At 38.0% G+C, this 13,529-nt stretch overlaps 1 protein-coding gene across 13 annotated transcripts in view; it reads left to right on the plus strand.

Annotated features, from left to right (window-relative positions):
• The window catches only part of FANCC (FA complementation group C), a 153,267-nt gene that overhangs the window by 72,070 nt on the left and 67,668 nt on the right, over positions 1-13,529 (plus strand). For 12 of the 13 annotated variants that reach the window (XR_006291032.1, XM_043547096.1, XM_037901717.2 and 9 more), the window contains 2 exons: positions 11,552-11,671; positions 12,439-12,503. Coding sequence is in view for 12 of the 13 variants with exons in the window: in XM_043547096.1 (XP_043403031.1) it covers positions 11,552-11,671; positions 12,439-12,503 (185 nt within the window). In the remaining variant the exon portion in view is untranslated. Of the gene's footprint in view, positions 1-11,540; positions 11,672-12,438; positions 12,504-13,529 lie in introns of all 13 variants that reach the window. The other variant, XM_043547092.1, reaches the window with a different exon arrangement.

The following is a 13,529-nucleotide window of genomic DNA, read 5'->3' on the forward strand; positions in this document are numbered from 1 at the left end:
CAAAATATGTAATCTTTAAAAATGGCTAAGAAAACCATTGAAGGCATTAAAAGGCATATGAGGCAAGATTGAAAAGATTGTGTCCGGTTTAGTTTAGCAAGGAAACTGAACTTATAACAGGATATGAGGTTTTTTTACACAACATGTAATTAACTTGTGGAGCTCATTGCCACAAAATATCACTCAGACCATAAATTTAGTAGATTTTTTTAAAAAAGGATTACTCTGGGTAAAGCGTCCTTATTTTGAGATGAGTTCCCCAATTCTAAAGGAGGAAGTCTCAGTCCCATCCAGTTGTTGCCTGGTCTTCTCTATTGCTGTTGTGAATCAGGTTCTCAGGCTGCTCCCTAGCCCTCTCTATACAACTGAGAATTAGCATGTTACTAGGAGATCTTATTTACAATAGGAATGTGTTCTACTTTGTATTCTGTAACTTTGTAAAAATATGTATTGTAAATGGGTTTTATTAGATATTATGAACTTATTTGAAAAAGACGTGTTCTTTTTCAGACAGGTAACCGCTCTAAAACACTCAGTATAAATGCTTCTTTGTGTTATGGATCAAAATAAACAATGGGTATGTATCCTCAGGGTCTAATCTAAAACTGAGGATTCTACTTTCCTGGGAGATCACTTGAACTTGGACAGCAAGTATCACAATTTGCTAGCAGCTGATATTTCTCAAAGCAGTTTAGTTGTGCCAGGTGGCTCTAGTAAAGAGTAATGATTTCTTACTGACAAACAGGGAAAAAGCGGTCTTCATGTAAAGAAATACTGTTGGTTTTAGGTATTTTTGTTTAACTGAATACATTTTGTGAGCCAGGAGTCATTGAGCCATTGCTTCATATGAGTTTTGTGCTTTTAACTAAATAGTTCCATGAATATTTTTTCCCCTTTTCAACTTTCCTAGCAATTTGATACTCATGAAGGTGAAAGATAAATGAATCAGTGCTGTGTTGTATCTTATAACCGTCACTTTTAAAACACTGAACTGTAAATCTGAATAAGGCTAATGAAACATAGTTCCGAAGAAAAAATGTTTTGACTATATGCCTTGTGCAGTGTTACGTCTTGGCTTTGGACACAGCACTCTCTTGCACTGTGTGCATTTAGTATTAATGTAATTAGAATGTTCCTGTTTAAATGGGAAACAGCAGAGAAAGTGTGATTAAAAATACTTCAGCTGAATACCAAACTGATCATTTGATGTTCTGTAAGGATTTTAACTGTTTAGGAACAGTCTGCCTATCAGCAGCACAAAAGGATGTACCTGTGCTAAATGTCATTTGAAAGAAGCATTATTTGTCATTTTCAAGAAATTATTGAGCTCTGAAATTAGAAATCTAGTGATCCCTGATTTGTTTGGTCTGTCTAAACTTGGAAGTTTCCATCCTGGTTTTTCCTATCATTTTTAATGGATTAAAAGATTTCTGCTATAGGTAGTAGTCAGCTTGTATCTTGGTTTTTAAAAGTTGGGGGGAAAAAAGGTCATTCTAAATCTCTAGGTTATTTAAGTGAAAAACTAAAAAGTTTTATTGTTGATTCAGCTAAAACTATTACATTTCCTTTTGTAAGTTAGTGCAAATGTGTGTTTTATTTCACTAACAGAAGTCTCACCTTTTTAACACAAAGAGTTTAACACAAGATGTTCTTGGTGGGTGTTTTTTAAAGACGAAGTGGAAGAAAAGACTTGAAATTGCCTTTCCTGTTTGAGGCCAAGTGTAGACTTCAAGGCTTGCCAGCCCCACAGTTCAATAGCTTATTTCTTACCATTTCCAAGGGTTTTGTTAGTGACTTGCAGATGGAACTTCAGGCTTTGGAACTCATCCATTGAAAAGTTGTGTGGTCTTAGCCACAGTAGTAATACAGCATGTTTTTCCTATGCTAGTTTCACAGAAGTTAACTGAGCTGGAATTGGTCAAAGAATAACAATGCAGCTTTTCCCCTCATTTTTTTCCTTTTTACTATATATCATTTGAAAGTTGGGATCAGGTTAATTTTGGATTTAAAAAATTATAGTAAATATTTTGCTTCCATTTAAGAAAGAGAGGCAAAATGCAAATCTAATCTTTTTTAATAAATTGTACATATCAGGAGTATGAATTTAGTCCATAATTGTGCATTAATTTCTAAAGTAAAAACATGTAATTCTGCATGTCTGCTCTTGTATGGTTATGTTTTTCTAGTTAGTGTTTGTTATATGTTCTTTCATATACTTTACCAGTATCACTGTTTTAAAACAATGGATTATGATTGCCTGAATCAAAACTAAGAGGACTGTGGGGTTTAATATACACTTTGGGTCCAGTCTAGCAAAGCACTTAAGCACATACTTAACTTTAAGCATGTGAGTACTTCCACAGTAAACATTGGCTAAGGATAAGCCGAGTTATATGCTTTTTAAGCATGTGATGACATGTCAGAGTGCTCGGCACTTTGCAGGACCAAGCCCTTTGTGCTTGGTGGAAATACATGAAAACAACCAGTTAAGTCAGTTTTTCTGTTAGTGAGCAGCTAAGGTTTGTACAGAACTTTCCATGTATTATTAGGAAAACAAATGCCACAGATTTATATATCTAAATGAATTTTGTGTAAGAATAATATAGTTCCTGGGATTACTGTGATCACAAAATTATCCTAATACATTTTAGCAAATCTGTATCTATCTATAGTCTGTATTTTAGCCAATGGAACTCTGAGTTGTTCACGTTCTCAAAAGCCAACTGTCTGATTTGTGTAGTGCTGTTTAGCAGAATAATTTATTTACAATCAACTTGCCTTACATGCATATCAGTGGAAATTTGGAAATGGGCAGGTTTCAGGTTGCTATTCCAAGTAAATGAGAAGAAAAGCAGGAAACTTTAATAAATCCTCAGTGCATATTTGGGGCCAACAATTTTATTTAATGCACTGGATATAGAATTTTAGATAATACAAACCATCCTGTTAATGTGAAGAATGTGCATACAGAAAAGGGGAGGAAACAAAAACATTTCTTGTGAAAACATTTCTAGGAAGAACACCCACTAATGCCAGGGCCCTATTACACTGATCAAGCAAATCACTGAACCATGTGCTGCTGAGTTTGCTTTACTAGGACTACTCACATGCTTAAATTTAAGCACATGCATCAATGATTTGTTGGACCAGGATCTATGGGTTGTTACTGCAAAGGACTTGAGTCATGGTGAAACTAGAGTTCAGTTTGAAATGTTAAATTTACATTTCATGTTCACTGGTCAGTGAAGTACAAGTGCACATAGTACAAAATTTTTTGTCTAAAATATTAAATCTGTAAATTCCACTTTGTTTAAAACATAATTTGCTCAAAGTTTTAAAGCAGAAATTGTAGCTCAGTTATGTGTTTCTGTGATAGCAAGTAGTTAAAGAAATTCCTTACAGACAGTTTAAAACATCCATTCAAAGTAAACCCAGGTATTTTTGGGAAGCTCTGTGGCCTGTGTTATACAGGAGGTCAGACTAGATCAGTGGTTCTCAAACTTTTGTACTGGTGACCCCTTTCACACAGCAAGCCTCTGAGTGTGACCCCGCCTTATAAATCAAAACCACTTTTTATATTTAACACTATTATAAATGCTGGAGGTGAAGCGGGGCTTGGGGTGGAGGCTGACAGCTCATGACCCCCCATGTAATAACCTCATGACCCCCTGAGGGGTCCTGACCACCAGTTTGAGAACCCCCTGGACTAGATGATCACAGTGGTCCCTTCAGGGTGTGGAATCTACGAATGTATGTATTGATAACTCAGCTCTCAATGTGGGTATATACTGATACAATTTCTACATAGCTAATTTAAACACTGGGAATCTGATCAAATGCTAGAAAAACAATTGTACAGACCAAAACTGTATTCTGAAAAACGCCATTATGTTTAAATGTGTACATTGTTGTTCAATTCAACGTTTTTCTTCTGCCTCTCTGTTTTGGTTTGTGGAAAACCAATTTTATATCTTTTCCTGGAACTAATGAGTGAGCAAGCAAGAGGTCTCAAACAAAATTAAAAATTGGAGATTGTTATAATTGGATCAGAGTGTGGAAATTCTGTGAATTGTGTTATGTCAGCATCCTACAAATGGAATAGGCTACATAAACTGTGTGTGTTGAGACATTCCATGAATGAGCAGGCTTCCGTCTCATTTACAGACTTAACCACTGCAGTTCGAGATTTCTGAATGTTTATTTCATAGTTTAAAAAAAAATTCTAAAAATACCAGACTAGTTTGCATTTGGTGGTTGTTCATTTCATTTAGATAGCATGGGACATACTTTTCTGCTGTTTTTCCTTTTAAAAAAAAAAATCTTGCTTGCAGGTTTAAAAATTATCTGTAGTAATTTCTTTTGGATTAACATGTTGAAGGGGAAAAAGAATGGGAGTAAATTAATTTAAATACATCAGAAAATTGTACATTTGATTTCCCTTCTAAGTAAATTGGTACAATTAATTAGGAAATGGCCTGGGATCCAGTTCTACTTCTGACACTGCCTTGCTGAATGTAACATGGTGGCATGCCTCTTAAGGGCTCACTGCCTGGGGCCAGCCAACCCTAATTACTTGAGGGAGAAACCTCATTGGGGAATCACCTCAATCCTCTAATAAAGGGTAGAAGAAAGTTGCTTGGGGAGTTGGTTGGGGGAATGCTCAGGGAAAGAAAGAGAAGAAGCTGCAGGAAGGGAGTCTCTCCTGCAGTGGCCCTGAGAAAGGGAGACTCCAGCTGAAAAGCCTGGGAGCTGTGGCTGGGGAGACTATCAGGCCTTGTGTCTTCTGTACCTGCTAAGCAAGAAAAAGAGAGACAGCTCTCAGGGAGAAGGGGCTATTTCCAGCTTAAGGCTGAGGTGGAAGACTTGTTTTATTTGTGAACTTCATTTGAATAAAATCAAATCTGAAGGAGGGCTGTTAAATTGAACTCACCCTTTCATAACTCTAATGTTGTTTAAGCTGCCCCTTGAAAGGAGAAACTGAGGCAAGAAAGGCCACCTGCAGAGCAACCTGAGGCCAGTAGGGGCTGCCAGGAAAGGAGCCACTCAATGATATGCCACTTGTAACAAAGTCATGTGCTCCATGGTTGTCTGCTAACCTCCATGAATATTTAAAAACTTCATCTCCAAAAATAAAGGCATCTACTTAGAGCTGGCCAAAAGTTGGGTTTTCCAGTTTGAGAATTTTTGAAAAATTTGGTATTCTAATGTGGAACTGAATCCATGTGGCAGGACAGCCTCAAAGGCATGGACCCCAGAAACCTGGAGACCCCAGACCCACAGCAATCTGCCAGACTCTAAAAGCCTTTTGTGAGAAGTTTTAGGTTTTTTTGAAACATTGTTTTCAGACTAAATTGTTTCATATGAATGTTTCTTCTGACCACCTCTAAACCTACTGTCACTGTGACATCCATGGGGTTGCTACAATAATCAGAGTAGTGACAACCCTAAAGTCCTAATTGGCTACACATTTGTTAAACTACTCCCCAAGGCTCTCTCCCACCTGCTTTCCAAAATGTGCTATCTAATTAAGTTTAAAAATGCATATGGTCTCTAAAGTCTAAAAGCAACCTTTAAAGTCATTGTACTGTAGATTTTACAAAAAGAATTTTTCTTAATTTTTCCCCTCAAAGCTACTTTTGATGCTATTTTATGAGACCCAGTGCAGGTTCTATATAAATAGAGTTACTGGTGTAAAATGCTTACTGGAGCTTACTACCTGGTCATAATGAAACTTTTTTTTATGGTCATATTTGGCTTAGGAGAAATTACACCTTGAATTAAACTCATTTTACTTGACTTAAGCAGAATATTTACTGTAGCAAAGGGAAGAAAATCAACTTAAACTGGATGGATACATGGGTATTGAAGTATGGTATATTTGCATGTAATGCTAAAAGATTGAATGAACACTTCATTGCTGAAATCTGTAGAAGCTAATAGATGAATTGCTGTCTGCACAATAATGAACAGCCTGTCTGAACTAAGGGCCAAATTGTGCCCTGGCATGTGAGTTCCAGGCTTCCACTGAAGCATGCATCCCAGGGAGGAATTTGGCTCTTAAGAAATATGATGTAACCCATGAATTCCTGTGTCAAGGCTGATTCCCCACTCTGGCACTTTGAGTGTAGAAGGTAGGGACCTGCAAAAAAGATTTTAAAAATTAATACTTGCCACTCCAGACTACTATTAAACTCCAAGGTTACAGCTTTTCTCTGACCTTGGCTTGGTAAATGCTGCCACCACCCAAATGCAAACCCCTTTTTGGGTCCCAGGAAGGTGCACTTGGGAATTCCTTTCTGGGGGGAGGAGTGAAAGGCTTGAGGGTACCCCACAGGAAGAGCTGAGAAGAAAAGGAAATTAGCTGGTGGCAACAGCTAAACATATGCACAAATCTCTTAGGACACCAAAAATCCAATTCTGTGTCTTAAAAAAAGGTAAATTTTATTAAAAGCAAAGAAAAAAACAAACATCTGGAACTTAGGCTTTTGCTAGATTTTAAAAGAGCAATTCCAAAATTAAGCACCCAAAATTGCTTGTAACCTTTAAGATGAACCCCCAAGAAAGCTAACAAAACCATCTGAGATTAGCACAGAGGAGTCCACAAGCCTTAGACAATAAAAAAATATAAACCTAATTGCATCTTTCTAGACCTTTCCTAATCTACTTATTTGGGTAGTTCTAGGTATACTCCAATTTCTATACCTGGCAAAAAGCTTTACAACATAGTCATAGCCCTGACTTTGCTCTGTTCCCCTCTCTCTGGAGAGCAACACAAAGGGAAAGCTTCCCCCCCCCACACCCCCATTTAAAAAATTCTAGTCTTCCCATTGGCTCTTGGTCAGGTCCCCACTCCTTTAACACTTTAAAAGTAAAGCAAGCAGCAACCAAGAGGGAATTTATAGCTAACTGACTGGGTGTCCCTAAAAGGGAGCTTCCCCCCCTATTTATCACACACACCCCCAAAAATGACAGATGGTGCTGGCCAGCCTGGTTAAGGTTGGGTCCACACCGGCTGGGATTTCTTCCCTGAGGTTTAGGAAAGAGTTAGATACATACACCTTTAATGTTACTAATAATTACATGAAGAACTAAACAATACTTTACATTTCAAGGACTACAATGAGTTAGAATGCAGGGATATTTTTTACCTGGCTGATTTTGGGAAACCTTCCTGGGAGAGTGCAGCCGCCATTTTGTTAGAGGCTCCTCAGATGTGTTTATTTCAAAATCAAAGTCTTGAAGAGCTAAACTCCACCGAAGATGTTTTTTTAGTTTCTTTGAGTGAAACCACTTCAGTGCAGCATGATCAGTCTGCAGGTGAAAACACCATCCCCAGATGTATGGGTGTAGCTTCTCCAGAGCATATACCTCTGAGGCTGACCAGTGGCTTTCCCTCTCAGAAAGTTTTTTGGTGAGAAACATGACAGGATGGGATTGTTGTTCTGGTCCTTCCTGCCTTAAAACTGCTCCACACCATGCTTTGACGCATCTGTGGTTATGACGAATGGTTGGTCGAAGTCTGGGGCCCTTAGTACAGGGTCAGACGTAAGGGCTGCCTTAAAGCTGGTTAAAGGCTAACACTTTCAGTTCACTGAACTGCATTGGCTGTTTTTTCCTGGTTAGGTCTGTCAGTTTGGCTGTAGTGTGGTACAAAGTCAGTAATACTCGGCCAAGTCCAAGAAGTATTGGACCTGCTTCTTTGACTTGGACAGGCAGATTTTGGATAGCATTTACCTTAGCCTGTAGGGGATTGATAGTACCTTGACCCACCTGGTGTCCAAGGTACGTTACCCTGTTTAGGCCTATTTGACACTTTTTGGCCTTAACAGTTAATCCTGCCTGCCTTATGTGCTGGAAGACAGCTTGGAGGTGTTCTGCCCATGAATCAGATTATAGCCACATCATCAAGGTAGGCAACTTCAAATTCCCTGGATCCAGCCAGAAGGTTATCTACCAGTCTCTGGAAGGTGGCGGGTGCATTTTGCAGTCCAAAAGGCAGCACATTAAATTCATACAACCCTACATGAGTGATGGAGGGTATCTAAGGGGTGCTGGCAAGTACTGCTAGATGACCCAGCCAAGGAAAGATCAGCCTTCATTTATCACAGCCTGTATAGCACATTGACACATCTTAATGACTTTTCAAAGAAAAACAATTTTTTTCTTAAACTAAAGATGGAGTAGGACTGTACTCCATAATCTGGCGATTATTTTGGGGTAGTCTTAAAACAGGGATGATGCTACTGATCTCCTTGGTAAGCTCTTTGAGATGTACTAATTAAAAGGTCTGTACAAGTGTTGGGTATTATATTACTTTTGCACGTGGGATGAAGAAGAGCCTATAACCTAGGCTCTACTCAACAATACAGACTTAAGATTCCTTTGGACGTCAATCCAATACAAAGATAATCCATCACTGGATTTGGAAATCTTCTTGCCATCAATGCTACCCTTGTGGATTAGAAAAAATCTTAGATTGTAAAACTCCTTGGAGCAGTGACCGTGTCTCTCTTAAAAGCTAGTAGCAACACAGGGCTCTAATCTGAATTGTGGCCACTGACTATTGCCATAACAAATATTTAATAAATAATAAACCATTGTTCAGATGCAGGTGCAACACAGTTGAGTTGAATACACTGGATGGTAGAAGAAGCAGAAAATAGGCCTTCTACCATTGTCCAGTGAGTATTGTAGTAACCTTATGCAATAGCTGAGATTTCCTTCTCTTGCTCTCTGCATGAGTTGAGTAGGGTTCAGGGTGTCTTCTGCTCTCCTTTCACCTCTCTGCGCAGAACAAGTATGCCTTTACTCCAGAAGTCCCTCCTGTGGCAAGAGCATTTCTGTTCTGAGCCCAGTAGGAAAAAGCATACTGGCTTAGGATAGTCTTCTTCCAGAACCAATTGCAGTGTTCCCCAGACTACCTGCTTTTTCTCTTCATTGTACTCTTTAATCTGATACTAAGGCCGTCATTCACTATTTGAGGAACTTCACAGGGACCTACCAAATCCAGCCAATTAGAGAACAGAGATGGTAAATGCAATGTAATGCATGTTAGATGGAACAATTTGAACTAGTAATACATGTTGATTGAACTTAACTATGAACTCTGAGGAAAAGGACCTGAGTGTCATTGTGGGCGGTTTATAGTACAAGACAATCACAAAGCAAATGTTAGGATGTTAAGAAAGGGGTAAAGAACAATACTGGAAATACTATACTGCTATATAAACCAAAGTCATGCTCTCACTTTGACTACTCTTCACTTTTTTGTTCACCCCATATTGAAAACAGTATAATAGAAATAGGTCCAGAGAGGGAAATAAAAGTTAGAGATTTAGAAAAATTTGTCTGAGAAGAGATTTTTGTAGATTTAACGTCTTACCGTAGTGTCTTGACTCTCAGCTAACAATCCCAGAAAAAGTTAAGGCTTCGGCTCATCTACAAGGCCTCCTAGTTTGTATGTAATGATGGCAGAAACCCTGGGAAGGTAATGGTGCACGGCACCCATCGTGTGTAGTGACACAGTGGTTCCTCTGGCTCCATGCTTGGACAAGGAGTCTTCAGTTCTGCCATCTCCCTGAATCTTTCAACTTGCATTCAGACCAGCAAACCATCCCCTTGCCTCCTTGCAGCTGCTGAACCCTCCTAGTTTCCAGGTGCTGTCTATCTGATAGCATTCTAAGAGTTAAACACATAGCAATTACCAGAGTAATTAGTAATTTAATTATGGGGAAAATTAGAGGGAAAATGTGAAGGTGAAAAGTTTCTATTTTGATTATATTTGGAAGCTTGCGCACCAGGAAAGTTCCCTTTTTGCTGATTTTTCCTGCTTTGAAATTTTTTAAAAAAGTATATTAATTGCTTTTGTCAAACTGCTGTATAAAACAATTGCTACAATATTTTCCTTTCATTTTCAGTTTAGAACAGTTGCCACTAGATGGTGGTAGAACAGCTATTCTTTTGCTGAAAGCTCTAAAATAAATCTTAAAAAAAATTCAGGCATTGCCATAAATCTTCAGTGTAAAATAATCCTGTAGAAAAGAATACAAAATTATACAAGAGTTTGGGATGCACATCTCTTGGTATTCCATAATTGTCTTTAGACTTTATTGCATTTCTATTGCTTGTTTATTATCTTATATACAGTGCTTCAAACTGGGCATATTTTTAATTCCAGGACCAGTGAACCGGTTAAAGATATCCAACAAAGCATATATAAATATTTGGATTGGAGTTCTGAAAGCAGGAATTAAACTGCTTCATTCTTTTTAGTTGAGAATTTTAGATAAGGTTCTCTGTTCAAAAAAAATAGATCAAGGACTCAGTACCACTGAGATCACAGGACTTTGGTCTCAATTTGCCTTCCAAATACATATTTTGAAGAAGCGTCTTCAAGTGCCTTCTTATTCAGTGTCTGCTCATCCTAATTCACTCAGTCACAATAACCTAGCTTTCATACACATTTCCATATGATTAATCATGTTGAATTTGTATGTTGTTTAGGTAGCTATAACATGTAAGGTCCTGATTCAACATGCACCTGAAATGAACCACTGAGGTGGAATATGGCAACTGTCTAGTACTACATTCCATTAGAATATAACAGTTGACAATTGGAAATTAAGAAATGTAATTTTTTCGATAAGCAAAATACTAATGTAGTTGTGATAACACTTTTCATAAGAGCAGAGCTGTTCATACTGAGGGATGTTCAAGTGGGTGATACCTTGGTTAGTCCAAAAGCCAGCATATCTTGCAGTGCAGTGCCTTACTAACATGCTGGGGTATTGGTTTGGTACTAACTCAGAAGGAAGAGTGCCACCTACAGAATCATCAGTGGCACTTCCTGCAATCATTGTTCCGGGTTCTTATAAAAATTCATTTGATTTCAACTTACAGCAAATAGAATACCAACTATTTGTATTTTTTTAATATGTTTTCTAATTGTTTTGACATTTGGTGTAAAGAATTTAATAGTGAAAGTATTAAGTAAATGTCAACATTAAACCATAAATGCTGCCATTAACTCCCTAGTGAGACAGCTAAAAAAAGGGCCAGATCCTCAAGTATGTCCAAAATATTCTAAGCATAATTGAGGGAGTAGTGTGAAACTCTAGTGTAAAATTCCCTTTGCCACCATACTGACTGATGTTGCTCTGTGCACTTCTTTCCTTGTGCACAGTGTTAGTGGTCTGAGGGGTACTTGAAGTTACACCAGCCTGGAATGGCAACCGGGGGCCTAAAAGCTAGCTCAGGATCTGTGTAGTATGGGGCCATCCTGGCCAGGCCCTTTTCTTGCTACACTAGCACTATCAAGAGCATGTGACATCTGAATCCTTGTTTTCGCTGTCAGCCACAGCAGCATCACCCCAACTCTAGAATGCTCTTCAGCCGAGCAACTTTCACTGACTTTTGTGACCAAAGTATATTGGTGGTGTGGTTCAAAGTAGCCACAGTCCATCTGAGGATCTGGCCCAAAATCTAGGTGGTATAATAATATCAGACACTAAAATATGTTTTATTGTTTCTCCTTCACTATGATTTCATCAAGAGCTTGCTGTGCCATCTCCTTTCTTCTTCTTCGTGGGGAGCTAACGAAGTTGGTACTGGTACCTTTATTTCTGCTCTTGGCTGCACGTCTGCAGATTACTATTCTAAACTGGTTAAAAATGTGAGTATTTTGTGTAATGGAGGTTTTATTAGTAATAAATCACCAGTTTGTAAGAGTGTGTATGAAAATGTCATTGCTATAAGAAACATGAACTGAATGACTTATCTTTTCGTACCTTGGTTCCTCTTACAGCCTTTTAAGGAAGAAAGATAAAATGGGAGATGACGAGACAAAAAGGGAGGCTTATACTAAAGTGTATGGTTTTTTAAAAAAATCCTTGTTCGTGTCACTAAAATGACTATTAGATAAGATATGTTTTGTAACATTATGAAATTTAGGGAAAATATTGTGGCATTTGTTTGCCAGAAATGCAATTACATTTTCTTTTTGACTGTGCACACTATTTACAATGCTAGTTGAACCCTATATTTTGGGGAAATTAGTGATTTTTCATTTCCCTGTAAAATCATAGGAATATTATTTCATAAAAAGATTTACTACTTATTTTGGAATTGTTACCCATTGTAAGGCTTTAAAAGTTAGTTCTCAACTCTTGGGATGCAAATCTGTAATATTTCACTTATTTGCTTGCTAATTGTGTAATGGGAATGATATGATGGGCGTTTAACAACTTTAGTACCTGTAATTGTCTTGAACACTGATCTTGAACTGGGGGGGGAAGGTGTGGGGGGAGGGGACTCTACAGAAAAGGCTACTTACCACTATTGAAACATCTCACACAGACAAATACAACTGATGTCTTCCTATTTGCAGTGTGTGTGTTTCCCTCTATAAATGTTTTTAATGTCATTGATTTTGTTTAACAGATAGTCTCATCATTAGTGACAGAACTCAAAGGAAATCAGTTTAATGGACTTAACATTCAAGGGAGGTAGGTGTTATCTAAACTTCATTTCAATAAGTCTTAGTATGGATCATTGAAGTTCAGTGAGGTCCTTTCAGAATTTGAAACATTCGACTTAAATATATTTAGAATCATGGTAATATTTAGAATTACCATATAGCTTTGGTAATGGACAAGCTAGGTAAGTGGATCATCACAGAAAACCTTTTACTTACCAGATAATCACAGCCTTGGGGTATAGGGTAGCATGTCTGCAGTGCTCTTACATGCCCCTCAGCCAATTATGTATTTCTATTCCTTGTTCATATCAGTGAACAGTGCAGGTATTATTGTATGCTTATTATGTGATGTCAGAAGGGCAGATGTCACCACTAGTGCACAGTTAGCAAGAGTCCAAATTTGTAGTCCTTACTCATGCTGAGGAGTCCTGACTCACACAGTAATACCATTGAGATTACCCATGTGAGTAACTACTACTCAATGCAAGTAGATTCACTGTTTAAATACATGGAATTGGGTGTTAGAAGTGCTGTTTGAGGTGACTGAGCAGCAGTCTCTTTGGTAAAAACAATTATTTGCTTAGTTCTTGATTTCCTCACCACTTTGAATGTGTCCATCCCTCCTTAGTATACCTAGTACTGTGGGCTTTTTGAAATGAAGACTAACCTTTTAATAAACATTTAAAAATATTTTCAGAATACACCAACAGAACCTTTGATTACATCTGAATCAAAGTTTGTCAGTAAAAATTAAAGCAAAAATAAAACAGAGGGATACATACCATATGTATTCAAGTAACAACCACACTTTAATTGAAAAGCCTTTGTGAAAGTGGCTCCATTTTACTCAGAGGTGCACACTGTGTATAGTCTGTCATAGGTGCTCACTTCAGTAACAAAACAGATTTTTACTACTTGTGCTAATACTACAGGATTTATATTGCGGTGGGAGAGCGAGCAGGATTATATTCGTTCTTGTGCATTGTCAGCAGAGTAGTTAAGGATCTGATTGTCCAGTCCTAGATAAACCTGCAATAGGAGGCCAGGAGACAGG

Source organism: Chelonia mydas, chromosome 5 (assembly GCF_015237465.2).
Source record: "Chelonia mydas isolate rCheMyd1 chromosome 5, rCheMyd1.pri.v2, whole genome shotgun sequence".
Lineage (NCBI taxonomy): Eukaryota > Metazoa > Chordata > Testudines > Cheloniidae > Chelonia > Chelonia mydas.